This window comes from Gossypium raimondii, chromosome 12 (genome assembly GCF_025698545.1).
Source record: "Gossypium raimondii isolate GPD5lz chromosome 12, ASM2569854v1, whole genome shotgun sequence".
NCBI classification, from domain to species: Eukaryota; Viridiplantae; Streptophyta; class Magnoliopsida; order Malvales; family Malvaceae; genus Gossypium; species Gossypium raimondii.
The window spans coordinates 3,978,780-3,999,730 of record NC_068576.1 but is presented as its reverse complement, the minus strand read 5'-3'; the positions used below and the strand labels follow the sequence as shown (position 1 = coordinate 3,999,730).

At 34.1% G+C, this 20,951-nt stretch overlaps 3 protein-coding genes across 5 annotated transcripts; all 3 read left to right on the top strand.

Moving 5' to 3' along the window:
• Positions 1-6,440: 6,440 nt before the first annotated feature.
• On the top strand, positions 6,441-8,324 carry LOC105762900 (pentatricopeptide repeat-containing protein At3g12770). Its single transcript, XM_012580863.2, has one exon. It carries the CDS (start codon positions 6,573-6,575, stop codon positions 8,028-8,030), a length of 1,458 nt encoding a protein of 485 aa, XP_012436317.1. The 5' UTR covers positions 6,441-6,572; the 3' UTR covers positions 8,031-8,324.
• Positions 8,325-8,516: 192 nt separating this feature from the next.
• Positions 8,517-11,078, top strand: LOC105762904 (transcription initiation factor TFIID subunit 14b). 3 transcript variants are annotated; one of them, XM_052625882.1, is made up of 6 exons: positions 8,517-8,778; positions 9,119-9,195; positions 9,305-9,526; positions 10,147-10,334; positions 10,418-10,539; positions 10,739-11,078. In XM_052625882.1, the coding sequence occupies exons 1-6, from the start codon at positions 8,665-8,667 to the stop codon at positions 10,814-10,816; spliced, it is 801 nt and encodes a 266-aa protein (XP_052481842.1). In that variant the 5' UTR covers positions 8,517-8,664; the 3' UTR covers positions 10,817-11,078. The 3 variants fall into 3 exon arrangements, with proteins under 3 accessions (XP_052481842.1, XP_012436323.1, XP_012436322.1); XM_012580869.2 differs by having other exon boundaries at positions 9,116-9,195; XM_012580868.2 differs by having other exon boundaries at positions 9,077-9,195.
• A 3,405-nt stretch (positions 11,079-14,483) lies between these two features.
• LOC105762899 (protein SMALL AUXIN UP-REGULATED RNA 12) lies at positions 14,484-15,196 on the top strand. The gene has a single exon (XM_012580862.2). The coding sequence runs from the start codon at positions 14,536-14,538 to the stop codon at positions 14,848-14,850; it is 315 nt and encodes a 104-aa protein (XP_012436316.1). The 5' UTR covers positions 14,484-14,535; the 3' UTR covers positions 14,851-15,196.
• Positions 15,197-20,951: the final 5,755 nt, after the last annotated feature.

Below are 20,951 nucleotides of genomic sequence, written 5' to 3'. Positions count from 1 at the left end.
GAATTATATTTAGTCATACATTTAATGATCCAATTGAATTGTTTCTATGCTAGTGTAATGACATTATGTGCATTTGCCAATTATGTATATAATTGAATGAATTATAATATTAATTATATAATCTTTTATCGAATTGAGTTTAAGTACTATGTATAATTATAATTTAATGAATTATATAATTAATCGTACATTTAATGACCCAATTGAATCATTTATGTACTAGTCTAGTGACATTATGTGCATACACATTTCCTAATTATGAGCCTAATTGAATGAATTATATAATTAATCGTACAATTATTAATTCAATTAAATCAGTGAATGCATGAATGTAATGACATTATGGTGTGTAAGTAATTTTAAGAGTATTGATCAATTATACATTCCTCAACCAAATGAATTATTATATTGATACTACAATCATTTATCCAATATATAAATAATCTTAAGAGTATTGATCGATCAAAATGCATTTCATTTTGAATTTGAATTATTTGAGTTTAGTTTCATGTCAAGTTTAAATAATGTTGAGTTTTAATATTTTTATATGTAAGCCCAAAATGATATAAATTGAAATGATTCAAATTTGAAAACATTAAAACTTGCTTAGATCCAACTCTAACTTGAGTTCGGACTAAAACTCGAATGTTAATTTTGTAATTAGCACATTTAACTTCAATTTTATTTAATTTTGAAAATTAAATAAATCTTACAAAATCAAAACCTATGAAAAATTGATCTAATTAAAATACGGTCATAAATTCATTTGAATCCAAAAACTATTCCATTTTGAATTCATAGGAAATAATTTTATAATTAAAATTAATAAAATAAAACCTTAAAAAGCCAACTTTCTTAGTTGGTCAGATCTTTTAAAAACCGAATGAAGATTGTGAGGGTGACCTCACCTATTGATCTGTCGTAATTTGATACGTCAAATTAGGCTCTCTATTACACTTAAAGAGCTTATTCTCAAGCAATTTAGGTGTCTTTTATTTACTTTTGTCGACTTTTAGTTTTTATTGTTAATAAATTATTTTTGTGAGTTTTATGCTCTTTTGAGACCCAGATTGGCCAATCGTGCCATGGGGAACCTAACAATATAATTGAGTGGTGTAAGGGGTCAATAATGGCTCGAACTTGAAGAAAGCATCACCTAAAAGGGGGTATCACGATATCGAAGTTAGGGGTTGAAATGAAGAAAAGTGAGGCCATTTCTAGTGGTAACCCATGACCCTTCAATTCAAGACTACCATGGTATCACACTACCGCTGCCTGACAGGTGATAACATTGCAGGGGCAATTTTGTGTCCAAACAAGCTTAAGTCTTTGTTTTCATTTAAGGGCATAATAGTTAATGTTAGGTTAAATGTTAGTAGAATCTAAATACCACTTTATAAGCCTTTGAATTCAGATTTTGTTGGCTGAACATTTTCTCCTAAGTTTTCATAGTGTTAGGTTAGGTTATGTAACATCCCGTTTTCAGTGAAATCGGAACAGTGGTTTCGGGACCATAAATTTGAGTCCGTAAAAAAATTATTTTAATATTATTGCATAGTCTGAATTATGATAGGAATGTCGTATGAAAATTTTGTTAAGAAAATTTTACCGATTACATGTTTAATTGATAAAAGGACCAAATTGCATGAAATGCAAAAGTTGAGTTCTAGTAGCTGTAAGTATCAAATAGCTATGAAATTCAAAATTAAAGGTCATTATATGAAAAATAGACCATTAAGAGGAGTTAGTAGATAAGTATGATGATTCATCCATAGAAAATTAAGAAAAGAAAATGATAAAATTGGAAAGATGATAAATAATAAAATAAAACAAAATATCATCATTTATCATCTTTCCTAAAATCAAAAGATATGGAAATCCTAGTTTGAAGCTTGAAAATAGAAAAGCTTACTTTGGCTCAATTAGGTGAGTATTCAAGTCCTGTTTTTAGTAATTTTCATATTTCCGAGATTGTAATAGCTTAATCTAGCTATCTTGGGGATTAATTTGTAAAGTTATCAAAGTGTTGGGATTTTTCCATGGATGAATATAGTTGAATTATGATGTTTCATGGTAGAAAATAAAAGATTGCTGATAAATAAACAACTTTTGTAAAGGGAATTTTGATGAAATTATGATTTAGGGACTAAATTGAAAAGTTATAAAATTCATGGAAAAATTATAAATTTTATGAAATACATGGGCTGTTAATGTTACATGTAAAGTTTTTCTAGGTTTGGAATAAGGATTAAATTGCATGAATTTCATTTTGAGCCTAGAGATGAAATCGTAATTAAATAAAAGTATAAGGGTAAAATGGTAATTTTACCTAAGATGTGAATTGGATTGAATTGAATATAAATTGTATTAAATTGAGCTAAATTTACTCGTATAGATCCAAATAAACCAAATACGAAATTTGATCGAGGAAAAGAAAAAGTATCGATTAGTATATTACTATTTATGAACACTTGTCAAGGTAAGTTCGTGTAATTAAATTTTGTATATTTATATGTTTGAATTGAGTGTTGTATATGTGAATTTTGTAATTGCTATTTATATGAAATTGATTACATATCCGACAAAGCCCGATAAATGTTAAGTTCCGTTTGAATAGATGAAATTTCGATGGATACAGGTTTCCCGAATTGGTTGTGATCCTGCATATGTTGCGAACACACCACAGCTCGAAAGAGCGTCCCGTTATTAGCCGTCTCGAGCTTTTCGTTACATGGTTCTTGCGAGCTTCCCGTTAATAGCTCTTCGGAGCATCCCAATTGGTTATGATCTTACATGTGTTGTGGACACACCGCAACTCTTATGAGCGTCCCGATATATGGCTCTTCGGAGCTTCCTGACTAAATGCGCTTTCATGAGCTTCCAGATTAATGGCTCTCCGGAGCTTCCCGATATTGGCTCGCTTGAACCTTTCTGTTATTGGCTCGTATGAGCTTCTCGTTAATGGCTGATATGAGCTTCCCGTTATATGGTTCGAGAGAGAGCTTCCTGTTTATGTGCTCGTATAAGCATCTCGAATATGATTTGACGGATTACAGTTTTGTACACTTCAAGTGTACTACCTGTGTATCCATCGATATTTCAAATAAATTCAGCGGGAAAAGTTCCGACATGGAATAATCTGAACTTGAGATGAATTATTATGGAAATGTATATGTTATATGAATATATGATGTGGAAAACATATGTATATGAAAATTGTTACATGATGAGCTCATCCTTATTTCTTGATATTCACATGAAGTACATGACTAACATGTTTCTTGAGGTTATATGTGTTTAGGAAAATTGCCAAATTTATTTGGATGAATTTTGCTTGCTTACTTTAAATGTAAATGAATGGTAAGTTAATTTCTTGTTATACGAACTTACTAAGCATAATATGCTTACTCTATTTTATTTTCCTCTGTTCTATAGTAATTCAGAAGCTCGTTGGGTTGGAAGCTTGACAGAGATATCATCACACTATCCATTGGCTCATCTCGGTATATTTAGTAAATCAACTTTGGTTATAATGGCACTAGCCATTGGAATGGCTTGTGATGGACATGTTTTAATGTGAATATAAGAGGCTATATCATGTTTGATATGTGTTTGAAATGGTTGATTGATAGAATCATATTGGTCTATTAATGATTAAATTAAGTTAGCATATTTGGTAAAATATGCATATATGTGAATTTGGTAAGTTAGGTAAGTTTGTATAATTGGTTATAAGAGGTATTATATCATGTATAAGACTTGATTTTGAATGGATTTGAATGTCTTGTATTGGCTTGAGAATATGTTTAAATGTTCATGTAGGTGGAAGACAAATTTGGGTGAGAAATATGATTTAGAAATGTCCTTATTTTGTCCACATAGGCAGAGACACGGGTGTGTGCCTCAGCCGTGTGTGACACACGGTCTAGCATATGGGCGTGTGACTTGGTCATGTGCCCCTTTCATCTTTAAAATTTCAAAACAGAATGCTCAAAATTTATCATACGGCCTGACACATGGGCATGTGGCTTAGCCGTGTGACCCCTGCACCTATTTAATGCAAATTTTTTTATGTTCACACGGCCTAGCACACGGGCGTGTGACTCAAGTTAGAGAGTTACACGGGTACTAACACGGGCTGGGACATGGCCGTGTGCCCTATTTCGAATGCCCACATAGCCTGAGACATGCACGGCCTGACCACGCGGGCGTGTGTCCCCTGTATTTTGGAAAAATTTTGAGATTTTGTGAAATATTCTCTAAGTTCCCGATTTAGTCCCGACTTGATTCAAATGTGTATTTTGAGCCTCGATGGCTCATATAAGGGACAATATGATTGATTTATGATTGATTTCTGATATGAATGTGAAGTGATATGAAATGTCTGTATTTGATCTGTAAATTTCGATAATGCTTTGTAACCCTGTTCCGGCGACGGATATGGGTTAGGGGTGTTACAGGTTAGGTTAGGTTTTCTTTTCTTTTCATTTTTTTAGATTAGGTTTTACCTTTTTTTAGAGAAGGTTTTACTTTTGTTATTTTTTTTCTTTTTCTTGCTAAAGATTTTTTTTGTAAATGAAGATGGATCAAGCTTTTAGATGTCATTGGTTCCACATCTAAATGAGCATTTCTTACCTTTACCTTTATATTGTGCATATCAACTATTCGATGAAATGTCTATTTGGGTGTTAAGCTTTATTATGTGCTGATATTACTTGTTGGTTAATTAATGAATTGATTGTTAAACTAAGTTAATGTCTATCATTGATTGTTTGGTTGTTCTTTTATGTCGAAATACGTAATATGCTAGAATTGTCACATCTAGTGGAAAATCTAGATAAACGAGATTGAAATAAGAGTTTATCATTAGATAGTTCAATATAATTGTGATGAATAGTGAGACTGAGAGAACTTAGGTGATATATTTTAGTCTAGGATGAGACCGAGAGAAAATTCCTAGCTAAGAGCGACAAACAATATAATCGGTATAGGTTTATTAGCTTAGTTAGCGATTAACGAATCAATCAATCATTGTTTTAATCATTTACATGGTCTATAACAGTAGTAAGAAAGTTTAACTTAATTTGTTTAATTGATAGTTTAAATTGAGTTTATAAATAATTTATATTTTGGATGTGAGTATGGAATTTATTGATGGGCTTCCAACTTCAAAGGGGAAAGATACCATTTGGGGAGTGGTGGATAGGCTAACAAAGTATGGTCACTTTGTGGCCCTTGTTCATCCTTACTCTGCTTTGACAGTGGCTTAGGCTTACCTGGATAACATTTTCAAACTCCATGGCTTGCCTGACTCTTTTGTTTCTGATAGAATCAAGGTCTTTATAAGTTTGTTTTGGTAGGAACTCTTCACCAAGCTGGGGACCAAGCTACACTTGTCAACAGCCTACCATCCCCAAACTGATGGGCAGATTGAAGTTTTGAATAGGTGTCTTGAAAGCTACCTTAGATGCATGATTGAAGATCAGCCAAAGGACTAGACTTGTTGGCTTCCATTGGCTGAGTGGTGGTACAATACTACCCTCCACTTGGCTATTCAAATGACTCCTTATGATGCTTTGTACGACCAACCTCCCCCTTATCATCTTTCATACTTGGTTGGTTCATCTAGTGTGGAATGTGTAGATCGAAGCCTTTAACACTAAGAGGCAACAAGAAAACTTTTACAGTTCCATCTCAAACGTGCTCAACAAAGGATGAAACATTTTGTTGACAAGAAAAAGAGTGACTGAGCCTTTCAAGTGGGAGACCTGATCTATTTGAAGCTTCAACCCTACAAACAACATTTTTTCAGAAGGATCCTCAATCGAAAATTGGCCCTTAAATACTTTGGACCCTTTACTGTGGAGGTAAAGGTCGGTCAGATAGCTTACCGCCTTCAGTTACCCCAAGGGTCCCGCATTCACTCCACGTTCCACGTGTCTTAACTCAAAAGACACGTGGGACAACAATCGGTTTAACACACACTTCTAGCAGTGGACTTGGATGGAATTATAATCAAGGAACTAGTCTGTATTTTAGATCGGCGCCTAGCCAAATGAGGCAACCAAACGACCATGAAGGTGCTGGTCAAGTGGGCCAACACGTTCCCTGATGATGCCACTTGGGAGAGCCTTGCAAAGTTGCAGCAACGTTATCCAACATTCAATCCTTGAGGTCAAGGATCTTTTTGGCATGGTTGTATTTGTCATGAACTAAATTTGAATTTCTATTATTACCGTTAATAATCTAATACGCTGCATTTTAATGTTAGTATTGTTAGTGACACGGTGAGTTGTATGTTAATATACGCAGGTTAGTAATACGAGCACGTTTTAGTTTAGTCTCTTAAGTGAAACGGGGCGTTTTGGGTAGCACAGCTGTGGAGATAACAGCTAGCCGAATTTCAATTGTGACAGCATAATGGAAATTACGAGGGCTTCTTCATTTCATTTCCTCTTTAACTTTTCTGAGTTAGTCAAGATCGCCACCGTGTCATGGCTTTATCAAGGAACAATCTCCTCTTGTTATAATTGATTGAATTGAAAGTTCGAACTACCGTTCTGAAGAAGAAAATGCGTTTGGAAGACTCCATAATATTTTCTTCTACCAGTTTAATGAGCTTCAACTCCATCACCAAATTCTTGCAAACTTGTTCCCAAATAAAGAGTCTAATAGCCACCAAAATCCTTCATGCTGCCTTACTTAGAAAAGGCTTGTTTTTTGTTTCTCCCAATATCCACAGCGAACTCATTTTCACATATGCCGCATGCCTGGAAAGCAAAACCATCATTAAAATCTTAACCAATTACTTCAAATCCATAAATCCCCCAAACCCATTGCCCTTTAATGTAATAATATCTGATTTTTCAAAAAATGGGTTTTCGTTTTTTGCACTAAAAACCTTTTCTTTTATGCACTTTAATGGCATTTCTTTGGATACTTATGCTTTGTGTAGTTCCATATCAGCGTCATCTTCATTGAAGAAAGCTGAATTTGGTAAACAAATTCATTGTCACGTGACGAAATCAGGTTGGACGTCGAGTGTCTTTGTAGGCAGTGCTCTAGTTGATTTATATGCAAAATCGTCACTCATCGCCGATGCAGCTGTGATGTTCGATGAAATTCCTTTTAAGAACTCCGTTTGTGCGAATGCGCTTTTATCAGGATTTTGTGAGGCTAAGTTGTGGATTCAGGGACTTGTACTTGTTAGGAAGATGCCTGGATTGAATTTGGATTATGACCATTTTACTTCATCGGCTATGTTACGTGCATGTGCAGGGCTTTCGGCTATTGAATTGGGGAGGCAAGTGCATGGATATTTATTCCGTAAATTTTATAATTTGGTGGAGGATGTATTTCTGCAAAGTTCATTGATTGAAATGTATGGAAAATGTGGGTTGGTGATGAAAGCTTTCCAAGTTTTCAGTTTGGCAGGGCTGAGATTGGGGAGGGAGAAAAGAAGGGATGTTGTTCTTTGGACTTCAATGCTTGGTGTGTATGGAAGAAATGGACACTATGAAGATTTGATTTTGCTATTTAAAGAGATGTTGAGGGAGGGTATTAAGCCAGATGAGGTGGCATTTGTAACAGTCATCTCAGCCTGTGGTCACACTGGTCAAATAAGACTAGGCCTTGAGTATTTTGATAGCATGACTCACGTTTACAAGTTGATTCCTGGTCCGGAGCACTACAGTTGTGTGGTTGATCTACTATGTAGGGCTGGTGAGCTAGAGAAGGCAATGAAGGTGGTCAATGAGATGATGCTTCAGAAAGGCCACAACAACGGCAGTGTTTCCTTGTGGGTGGCTTTACTTAGTGCTTGCAGTGATCATGAAAATGTTGAGTTGGGTAAATTTGCTGCTCAAAAGGCACTCGAGTTGGATCCTCAGAATGTTGGAGTTTATGTTAAGCTATCAAATTTATACGCTAGGTTAAGAATGTGGGATGAGATTGGTCAGTTAAGGGAGACAATGAAGCAGAGAGGATTAAAGAAAGATACCGCATTTAGTTGGGTAGAAGTCAGTGGTTGATAGAGCAGGTATCAGTCATGAAGGAGACATGTAGGATGTAAATGGTTTCATTTGAATGAACATATGGGATTCTGAAGCATGCAGTTTAGAAGGGTGAATACGTTGATAACTTCATGTCACCACATGCTTTGGAGGAAACTGCAGCATCTTCATTTTGGCTGCTTTTATGGAGCTTGCAAGGATTGTGTTGTATAAATTATGTTAAGTGCACATCATTTTCACGTTAGAATTCCAAAGCTTTAACCTTATGAACACGGCCAAGATTTCATTGGCATAAAAGTTTGGAATTAAATTCCAGTTTTGGGGCAATTTAATTTGTTCCTAATTTCTCTGTCGGGGCCGCTGGGCCAACTACAAAAGGGCCAGACTCAAGCTGGCCAATCCTACTGAACATAACATTAAAAATAAGGGCCTTTTAGTCATTCTATAGCGCACTTGTTCGTCTGTCACATGACATGTTGCTCTATTATTGGCTAATATCATGAGTGTTATAGAAACCTCTCTTACGCAATCAATTCCTCAAAACCCATGCCCTGCAAACCAGGCACTGTAACTAAGGGGAAAGAAAAACCCTAATTTTCTTTCTAGTTGAACCTTGATTTCTTACGAGGTTGAGCCGATTTTCTTACATGATATGGTAGATACTTCATTGTCGAAAAAGAAAGATCCAGATCAGCCGGAGATTAGCTTGCCCACGCTCAAATCACAGCGCACCAAAATGGGCAAATCCGAAGACAGTGAAAAGAAGGTAGCCTTGAAATCTCAATTCAATTTTGGACTCAATTCACCTAAATAACATCACCCCAAGAAGCCAAAAAGCTGTCTTTTTTCTTTTCTTTCAAACTGCCGTGTTCAGATATTTGACTGATGTTTAATTGAATTTTAGAGCTACAATTTGTCATCATTTAAATTTGGAGTTTTACCCAATATGTCGGCAATCAAAATGATGTAATCTATGAAAAGAGAAATTAGTTATCAACCTGGTTGCACTATAAAACTATGATTTTGAAATGTTTTTATTACTGAACAAGTAGTTCTTTTGTCAGGAATATCTTATTGTTGTATTTTTTATGATTCCGGTGCAGAAGAAGATCAAAGATGTTGAAATAAGTGTTCCTATCGTATATGGTAATGCTGCATTTTGGCTTGGTAAAAAGGCAAGCGAGTGAGTATTTGCTTAACACTTGGAACTATTGGAACTTCTGCTTTCTTCTTTGGTTTGTTATTTGCACGTTTCAGTTACGTTTGGTTTGTATTTTCAATGCTTGATTCAGGTATCAATCGCACAAATGGACCGTGTATGTTCGTGGGGCAACGAATGAGGATCTTAGTGTGGTTGTAAAGCGGGCTGTTTTTCAGTTGCATTCCAGTTTCAATAACCCAACAAGGGTTGTGGAGTCTGCTCCATTTGAGTTATCAGAATCAGGGTGGGGCGAATTTGAGATTGCCATTACACTATTCTTCCATAATGATGTTTGTGAGAAGCCCTTGAACTTGTGAGTTGCTTTGCCTGTTAATCTGGTTTTAGTTAAGTTGGTTTATTCCAGAAATAGCAGAGGTTTAGTCCTAATACAGTCATTGTTTAATTAGGACGTTGTTAAAGATATGTAGGAGAACATACAATTCTGTAGCACTAGAAAGAACTTCTACTCGTTTTAATTTTGATGTTGTTAATAGTCATTTGGCCTACAGTGGATAACTCTTACCATGAAAGACTACTGTTGATGTGTCTCAGTTGGTAAATCAAGTGTAGAAAATTAATGAATTTGGTTATATTTAGATATAACCGTGAGATACATGAATTACTTTATTTGTTGTTTTCCATTTTATATTATTCAATTTCTTAAGGAGTTTGCTGGTATCAAAGTGAAACATTTTAATAATCAGCAGATATAATGTTCTGATTATGTTGATTAATGTTGGATTTTCTGACATTCCCCCCCCCCCCTTTGTACTGAAGATATTTAGTGATTGCTGGAATTTTCTCGCAATGATTCAGTTTTTAACTAAAAATTCTTGCTATAAAAATCACATATCACCCACTCCATTGGTGGAAAACCAAAAATCTAAATAAAGCCTCAAGGCAAAATGTTGATGGTAAAATTTTATTCTCCAGATATCATCATCTGAAGTTATACCCAGAAGATGAATCTGGCCCCATGTCAACTAAAAAACCTGTTGTTGTGGAATCCTATGATGAGGTTGTATTCACAGAACCGTCAGAGAGTTTTTTAGCTCGTGTGCAGAATCATCCTGCAGTAACCTTCCCCAGGTTACCAGCTGGTGTTACTTTACCACCCCCAGGTTTATTCCTATGCCTTGTCTTTGAAATTTTTTGTTTGGTGTTAAGCTTATGTTTCATGAGGATACCTCTAAATTGCTTGCAGTATCAATTGAAGATGAAAGTAAAAAGAAGAGAGGTGACACTAAGGACCATCCCCTAAGCCAGTGGTTCTTGAATTTCTCTGAAGCAGATGAGCTATTACAACTTGCAGCTGCTCGTCAGCAGGTAAGCAAGCATGATTTTTACTTCCTAGGATGAGTTTCCTATTTGTGAAATGTGAAATGCGAAGCATCTTTACTTTTTCTATTTCCAGTTACATTTGGTTTGTTCACAAACTTTGACATCTTTTCAAAATACTTGGCCCATTACCATGTAGAGATGTCAAGAAATTCAAATGTTTGGATATTTTAACTGGAATGTGTAGGTACAAGCTCATATTGCTAAGCTCAGACGACAAATTAGCTTGACCGACGGGCAGAATCAACAGTTCAAACCACTCTGAATTGTGAATTTACAGTAGTCCTGGAAATTTTGAGACTTCCACTTCCAGTTTAAATTGATTTCGCGGCAAAGGCACGTGATGGCATAGTAATGTAACTGAGATATGTATTTTCTAAGACTTTGCTGAGCTTTGTCTTGTTTTCTTCCTTTTCATGGCTTTTGAGCTCTGTACTAATAAAAGCATGGCAAAAGGAACAGTATCTACTATTTCTTTCTTTAATAGAAGGTAAATTCACTAATTGAAAAACACCAGTTTCTTCCTAGTTCTCCTTGAAGATATACAAGTATATACTGCCTGAAAGTAAAATATAGTGGAAAATAAGAACTAGTCCTTAAATTTTAGTTTTTTGCAGTTTTCTGATAAGATGCAGTGCTACAGTTCACTGTCATGCTAGGAAAACTCATGACAATGATTTAGTCTAATCATTAAAGACTAAGAGTTTAAAGTGGCAATAAGTTGTTTTTGAGGGACAGAGGAACAAACCAAGAACTATGGGCACAATATTTTAACTATTAAATGTAAAACAAGCATGTTGATAAAGATTAAAATCATGTCTTTTGTAAATATGACCAGCTAAGAAAAATTCATATCATCTTCTTTTTGCTTTTAATGGTCTTTGTTTATTTGGTTAGGTTATGGCCATTTGCCAGAGGATGCATGGCTGATGAATCTTTACCATTCTGCTATCAGTATATCAGTTTCTGGTTATAGATGGTTCAATTTTTTTTTTTTTTTGTGTGTGTTATTTCTGAAGCACCTCAAACCGTCTACTTGATTGATTACTTTTGTTTCAATGTTACTCCGAAAGTAGTAGAATTTGGCTCTCAAACTTGTATCATTATCTACCAGATTGCCATTTCTTGTACTGGAAATGCATCATTAGATCTGAAACTTTCAATAAAGCTGCCTGATCAAATGGCCCTTCCCCAGGTACTTAAAACAGTCCTTGTGAATGCTCTTTAAGTGTGATTGTAAATGGAAATGGAGTCGTCAATTCTGGCATTTCGATAGGTCTTTTTTCTTGCTGTCAATATCATTTCAATATGATTCCATTGTCATTATCATCTAGGTTTTGCAAAGATACTGTACAGCCCTATATATATCCTTCTGTCTCAAAAACCTTCCTAATTTTGTTATAGTGGGTCCAAACCTTCTACTTTGCTTAAGGAACTTCCTTATCTAGTCTTCTCACACTCAAATTTTAGATCCATTGGATTAGAATGTTATTTATTTTCCAGAAGCCGCTGAATTGACTAGTTAGATCAATACTCAGATTTTGTAAGTATGTTTAGTGATGTTTGTTCCATTGGTTCTTTCATCTGTTAAACATGATAAAATCCTTAAAATATATAACCCCTATCTACTTGTTCTTTATCTCTTCATGTTTTAGGCATTCCTTTAGATGATTTACACTAGAATATGTATAGATGAGCAAAATTATATTAAACTTTGATGTCCTCACCTCACCTTCTGTCAATCTGATCAAGGATCCATCTTTCACGAAAGCCACAAAAAATGTTTCCCCCATCAAACTTTATGTTGTTATGCATGGCACGATCTTATAGCTTAGCCCTGAGTAATATAGCAAAATTATATTAAACTTTGATGTCCATGCATGTATTTTGAATACAGCTACAGATCATACGAAGATTTGATAATTTTAGATATGACACAATTATACGATATACATTGTACATGCTATAAAATAAGAATGTTATTTTTAAGAATTATTATGATATTTGTTAAAAAAAAAGAGAGGGTATTATTATGATATCAGATTTGGGGACAAAGGGAAATTGATGACTTTTTAAATAGTTTTGAGGGACTGATAAAAAAATTCCAAGATTCCAAGAGAGTTGTAGTATACAGTTTTAGTAAAAAAAAAAAAACCAGGGGTTAGCGGTTTGAAGCAATTAGGTAAAGGATATTGTCTTTACAGGAGAACTTGGTAGGGGCAGAAGTAACATGGCCTTCACGTGCCGAAGTCATTTTCAACTATAAACAAAAAGGGAAAATGATTTGTCGATCAATTTCTCCTGGCTCATCAGGGTACCGTATTGTTGTAAACAATGATGGGCCTTTTTATATTTTTTCGAACATTTCTCTTGCATCCAATCTCATTCACAGAACATGCAAAAGTTCTTTTCATAGATGGCGTTATTTCTCCCTTTTTTCAGCCTGTCAAAATCAAAGTGAAGCAATTTTCACTATGTTTAGGCCATAGGTTTGCAGTACATATGAGGTTGGTGGCCTGTTTTATGGGTTATGGCTTGAGAATAACAAGAAGAGAAGAGAGTGTAGAATGAGACATTAAATCTGAGCCTTAGGAAGATGGTGATGCACAATTCAAGTATAAACATTTTGCGTCTAAAACTAAAACTATAAGTATTTGCACACATTGGAGTAGGACCACATGCAAACCCAGCCCTAATTTACATTGCACATCCCAACTTGCAGCTTGTCATTTTTATTAAATGTAGCTGCAGCAGTTGCATCCACCAACCAAACCCCAGTTTCTCATCCTTTGCTTCTCTTGGATAATTCATTGCCATTAGAAACATGCTCCTTTTGGGTTTTAAGCAAAACCTAAGGGTTTTTATGGCTTAATGCCCGATGAAGATATGACCAACTAAGTCATCACCGACCATGTAATAAACAATGCAACATGGGTCAAAACCTGCAAATCTAGCAGTAAATAACACATGGGTTTCTGCAATTTGAAAGCCGGATATTACTGCGACTCTCAACCAAGTGTTATTTTATTTTATTTTTTAATGTCTCTAAAACTAAGAATCAGCAATCACAAGTCCAAACAATCACAAAATTCCAAACCAACAAAACTGTTGTACTCTATAGTACACGTATTATCGGTCCGTGAGTTCAGGTAGAGAGAGACACACATAAGATGATACAATATAATTATGGGTAAAACTAAGTTTATATTGTGATCACTTAATTTTAAAATTTTATAAGATGATCACTAAATTATTTAAATTTTTTTCTTTAAGTCTTTAGAATTAAAACCGCTATCGAATTGCCTTCTCTGTTCACACCGCTTTCACCAATTGAAAGTTTTCATTCTCTTTTTCTTCTATAGTTCAATTTATTTTCATGAAACAACTTTGAACATTACAAATTTGTGAACCAAAATTCAAACAACTTTCTTCTTCAATCTTTGACTCTGATCGTAATCAACTTAGATTTAATGTATGTTCTTTCACTCATTAACGTGTATTGATCCATTACACTGATTGCCGAATCGCTGCTTAAAGCTCGCTACCCAGATTTTTTTAAAAAAATTAATAGCCCAATGACTTAAATAAAAACTTTTGAATTGTTCAGTGATTATTTTATAACTTTTTGAAGTTGAGTGGCTAAAACGTAAACTTACTAATAGTTTAGATACTTTGGGTGTAATTTACCCTATAATTAAACGGAATTAGAAAGATTACAAATCAGGGCGAAAAAGAAGAGGCTTGCAGACATTTTTTTTATAATTTATTTATGTGTCTTATTTGTATTTTATAATCAAAATATATAGATAACACCCGTGGTACTTCCTTCTGTAGCTAGCTTTGCCCCCACAGTCGCACATGATCCCTCGGTCCCCCCCCCCCCCCCCTTTCTCTTCCACATGATCTCTCTTGTTAAATAAATACCGCTTTATCTCCTCCCCCCCTCTCAACCCTCCATTTCTCGCTTGCAGTGCCGCAGCAACAATGGCTATGAGAAAGTCGTCCAAACTGCCACAAACTGCTGTTCTGAAGCAAATTCTGAAGAGATGTTCAAGCTTAGGCAAGAAACATGGGTACGACGAAGATGGACTCCCTCTTGACGTTCCCAAAGGTCATTTCGCTGTTTATGTTGGCGAAAACCGAAGCAGATACATTGTCCCTATCACCTTCTTGACTCACCCTGAATTCCAATGCTTGCTTCAACGAGCTGAAGAAGAGTTTGGTTTTAACCACGATATGGGCCTTACCATCCCTTGTGAAGAAGTCGTTTTTCGCTCTCTCACTTCTATGCTTCGATAAACATTGATTAACGTCGTCAAACGATGGGGCTTGGCTTGGAGAATGATGGCCAAAAAGAAGCTTTCTAGCTTCTCTTTTTTTAACGTCCTTCTCTTCACCCCTCTTATTAGGCTTTACTATTTTGAACCCATTAACTTGGGTTTTTTTTTTGTGCGTGTTTAAGTAATTAGTAGTGAATCTAACTTAGCCCAAGAATTATAAACTTTTTCTGGGTTTAGATGAATTTGTACAAATTAAGTTTGTTTCCTCACAGACAGATGGTGGATTAATCTTAACCCATGTGTGAGAGATGTTGAATGTTATGGAAAGCAAGAAGATATATAAATCAACCTATTTAACTTCACAACCTCCATCTCTCCTTTCTTTATTTCATCCCACAGTTTAGTTCCCATGCAAATTATGGGATTAGTATCAATAACAATGTCATTTGTACGATCTGAATCCTAGTCTAATCAAGTGAAGGACATACAAGGGAAAGAAAACATGAGAGTGTGAATGTGCTTCCACACTCGACAGCAACATGTGTTGTCAGAGAATGTGGGTACCTAAGCAAGTACGGATCACAAGGTTCGCTTTAGGACTGAAAAAAATAATTATATATATATATATAAAACAATTTGAACCTTGATCAAATAATAATATTGTGGATTTGATTTGATTTTAGAAAATCAAAATATTACATATCACAAATAAAATTTTTTCAAATTAAATCAAAATAATCCCTACTTTTATTCTCCGATTTGTGAAACTCTTTTAAGTTAATTAATAATTACTTAATCATATATTAATTCATAAATTTGATAAATATTCATAGGAGATTACTCGTATTAAATAAATCTCGAAATCAGATACATGTAAGGCAAATACCACAATTATGTGATTTGAAAGAAGCTAGGAGACTTAGATGGAGATTTGCTACATTAGTGTATAACTTATAACCATCTCACAGTTGGTGTATATTTAGTGAGTTGGGTAACTATTGAATGGGGTTTGCTAAGGTTAAGTCAACGTTCTGCTGCATTCTTCTATGATATTTTCATTAACCTATCTATCACCTAGGTTAACTAATAGTAACAAATTGAATAATTAATCTACCCACAGTCTAAACCTATATTTAACCTACTTCAATTACTAAACCATTAATACAACTTGGAAAAACTAGTGCATGGTGAAATTAAAATTAACACAACATATAAAAGAAAACATAAGTGCAAAGGAAAATATTATAGAAAAGAGTAGAAAATTTTATTTGATTGAAGCAAAGGTCTTTTTAATAATTTGATCCAAGAGTTGATTGAAATCCACAAGTAATTATCCAAGCAACTACTCTTGAAAGCTAGAAACAATAAAATTGAAAAGAAAAAAAACTCTTGAATACCACATACTATCTTAAGACTCAATAGCACCCTTAACCTAGCCTAAAATGTGTTATTTATATGTGTTTACATAGCATTATAGGGTTACAACACGATCTAAGGGTGAAAATATAGTAATAGCCTTGTTCCAAGTAAAAAAATGAATAAGAAGCATCAGATGGAAACCTTCAGAGCACTGCAACCATCAAGCTAGGTGTTACAATGCCCACATTAAACTGCTCAAGCTTTAGATCTCTTTTTCTTTGCATGATCATCCCACCTTCTCACTTCCACAGATCTTCATTCAAACTTGTTCTAACCTTCACCAAAGCCATATGTAGGCATGTTATGCAAATTATGCTAAATTAAGAGTGAACGCGAGAGGGGATTTCATTTAAGAAACAACCTAAACCAAGTAAAAAGAAGGTTAGAACTAGAAATGAATATATGAAGGGGGTTTTAGATCCAATACAATTGGCATTGAAATTCCTAGACCATGTTGATGCACTAAATGTTAGACATGATTGCTAGGCTTGATCAAAAGAATGCTTCTCATCCTAACCATTGAAAATGGATATAGGAGCTCATTCTCGAGTGTATATGACCATTCTTAGGCATACAGGCCCGTTACGGGGCACTAGAGGCCTACTCTGAGGAATAAAGAGCCCATTTTGGCATGGAAAAGCTATCCAAAGGTCATAATCAATTGTAAGTAAACACCACTTGCACCCTTACACAATTAATAATGTGTATGCACCTTAAAAAAACACCTATTTCCCATCATCTCACAAGAAGACATGTGGCCAGCGCCCAACTTGACATGTTTGCTTGGCAAGGAAAGTACTATAAAAGGTTTGCCCATTTGAACAATCATATCTCAAAATACAATACAATCACATAAGATCTCACAAGAAGACATGTGGCCAACGCCCAACTTAACATGTTTGCTTGGCAAGGAAAGTACTATAAATAGAAGGGTTTGCCCATTTAAACAATCCTATCTCAAAACACAATACAATCACATAAGATCTTATCCATTTAAGAACAATTTTCTTTGGTTCTCTTTTACTATATACTTTTATACCCTTCCCCTGACCAAAATCATTACTTATCACAACAATACGTTTGTCCAAGGACACTCTACTTCACTTTGTTTGCACTTTAAGCATACTACTTTTTATACTTTGTTTTTTTTTTTTTGTTACTTTACTTATTTCGCCCGATTATCATCTTGACCGTTGGAGTACACCTCGAAGGACAACTTTCGCCACCCTCGCTTCATTCGTAAAGGATCAAAATCACATCCTAAGAAAGTATCCACAATAAGGGACTATTCTTTTTATCCTTGAAACACCATTCAAGGCTCTCTTTATGGAATAGACCATTTCTTGACATTTTTATCCATCCAAGGTCCTTTTCATGGGAAAAGAGCATTCTTTGGTATCATTTATCTAGAGATTATCCATCTAAAGGCTTTCCATGAAGGAAGGATACCCATTTGCACCATATACGAGTAATTGCTCATCTGAAATTATCTTTTATGAGGAATCACATCTCCATATTACAAGTCCAAATTCATCACCAAATCAGATTAGAAATCCTTTTTTCATTCCATCATCTTCAATATCTTATCTATTTCCACCACTACACATTGTTTGTGAACTTTGGTCATTGCGGACAAAAAACTTCCTCATCTGTAATAGGTTCGGTACGAGCTTGTACCCTATTAAAGTTTATATTTATCATTATTGTGAAATGTTCCCATATAATTAAATCTATATGTTGTATCTGATACTTATGATGAGCATAATTCTATAGGCTTCTAAAACAATTAAACACAGCTTTTTTCGCGGTTGCTCTATTGGATATAGTGTATATCCCATATTGCATAACGACATTCCTATGTAAGTATTTCAAGAAAAAAATCCCAAGCTTCCTTCATCTCCTTTTTAACAATTGCAATCGATATTAGCAAGATGTTTTGGTTACCATTCTATACAATAGCCAACAACAATGTTTGTATATATTCTCGTACATCCAAGTATTGTTTTTGAACAATTGGTTTGCAAACTGGAAATACATCAATACAAGGCTTGAATGTCCAAAACATTAATTGAAAAAAAAATTCATGTGGCCATCCAATGTCCATGGTATGCAAATTTTATTTGCATTTTCACCACCTAAAATGTGTTTCTCCATTACATTCAACCAGCAAAGTAGCTCATTAAAGGATTTATCCAAATTTTCATATAGTTGAGTCATATCATTTTGTTTTGTATGCCATGCTTTAGTGTATAAGACAAAAAATTGATACTGCGATTAGACATCAATGATCAATATTAAAACATGTATTCCCAAATTGGCTTGCACCAAAGGCACTATATAGTCACAGATAATGTCAAAATCCCACTTTCAATGATTCTGTGATATACCTCCAACAACATATACATGTGAATCATTATATTTATTTTTCTGTTAGACTTGCTTTCTCTATCTAAGTGATGCCACAATATTTTAATTACACCCATCACCATGCTTTAAGCACTTTGCAATATATTCGACTGTAGTAGATTTCTTAACTTTAAAATCTACTAAATGTTTAATATTGTAATGCTTTATTTTTAAAAGCAAGGCCACTTTAGAAGGAAACTCTATCCCAATATACAAATTGTTGGAATTTGAAAAAGAGTTCACATGCCTTGGTATCGAAAGAGGTAATTTCAAAAATTCTAATACATACATTGCATTAATGTCAATGTTGCATATGTGGGATGGGGGTTCATACAGTGGTAGATTTCCACTTGATCCTCTAGTACACATTTCGTTAACAACAACATTGTTAGGTACTTCATCATTAGAATCATTGACCTTTACACCAATTGGAATGACCTCAAGCTCAAAAAGTAAACTTGTTTTAGCACCATCAAGGCTAAGCTCTTGGGCTAGTTCTTCATCATGTTCACATCATTTACCTGTTGAGATCTAGTTCCCTTAATGTAGTATTTTTTAAACAAATCGGCTTAATAAAATATTCATTAATTACATTAATACCCTTTGTATATTTTCTTTGATGTTTTTGCACGCAAAGAAAAATGGAAGCAAATATTGGCTCATTGACTATCTAATGTTTAACTAATACTAAGTGGTATTACGTGGTCAAATCGTAATATGGAAAGACAACTTGCATTAGTAGAAAAACCTAAGCATGTCTTTAGTTTAATCGAAAATTAACAAACCAATTCAAAGACTAATATGTCATTTATCAAACCCAATTGGGGAGATGCTTTTTCTTAAGAATCGAAGCGGATGACTCCCAGATGATAAATACATAGATGTGATTTATTGGACTAACAGTAAATCAGGTAGGACCCAATTAGAATTGATCCTAAATCCATTTATGGATTTATCCGTTTGTGACGTTCACAATGTGACATACATTAATATTGAATGGATAATTGACTATGTACGCGTGACTCGTATATTTTGATGTAAGTAAAGCCTAAGTTCAAATACATAAGGAACCGAAAGCTAGTGCGTTAGGTATAATACATCTGTAATATGTAACATCATTCACAATAGTGGAATTCATATCCCAACTAATGAGTAAAAAATATCCTCTCATTGGCATTACATGATGGATGAAAAGTACATGTGGTCATGAGTCGTTTATCTTTGTGATAAATGATTTGATTACTATTTAATTGTAATTGGTTTTTCATGAAGGAAGATGTAATAATTACTATGAGATAAAATAGGATCATATTGGGAGAACAGATTTATCTCAAAGAGACTAAGGATATTCTATGAGGGTAATACACTTATGACAAGGTAATTGGACGAGCACTTATTAAGTAGATTTCATAATGGTATGTAATTAGTGAGAGCTCAATCACGAAACTATAGTGGAATGACTTTGTGATTAAATAAATTTATAATTAATAGGCGAAAAACTAGTACTTAATTTATAAACTATTTAAGCCTACTTATATATATCCAATCGGTCACTCCCTAGCTCATTGAAACCATAAATGAATTGCATGTAGAACCAAATGAACAAAAATGAATAAAAATGATGAAATTAGAGAAAAGGGTCACATTCACAAATGAATGCATTTTCTCACTAAGTATATAAATGACTTGAGAATTAATTTAAGGTTTTAAATTATTATTTAATTAATTATAATTAATTAAATGAAATTTGAAATGGAATGAAATTAATTAGTCATTACGAATCCATTTGAATAAGGAAATTAAATATATTTATTCATAGACTCTTTTACGATAAAGTTGTCATAACTTTAACAGAATTAGAATTTGGTTGAGAAAATTATTTAATTAAGAAATTATTTTAATTAATTAATATTTATTTTGGGAAATAGAAAAAAATGTTGGGTTGGATTAAATTATAAAGTGTTGGGTCAAAAGTCTATGAAGCACATATAATTAAACCCAATATAAAATAGACCAAAGTCCCCACATATTACATGAGAGGGACGACAACCCTGGAATTATTATCTAGGGTGTGCCGCCCACCTCTACTACAATTGGATTAGGAGTGTGTTTTCTATTAAATAAATATTATTTATATTATTTTTATTCAACTAGGATTCTCCTATCTCTCCCTATAAATAGATGACACTAGTAGAACTATTTACAATAAGTTTTCATATATTGTTGTTCTACCAGAAAGCTAAGAAAATTATGTTTTTTGGGAATTACAATTTTTACCGGTTTTTATTGAGAGAA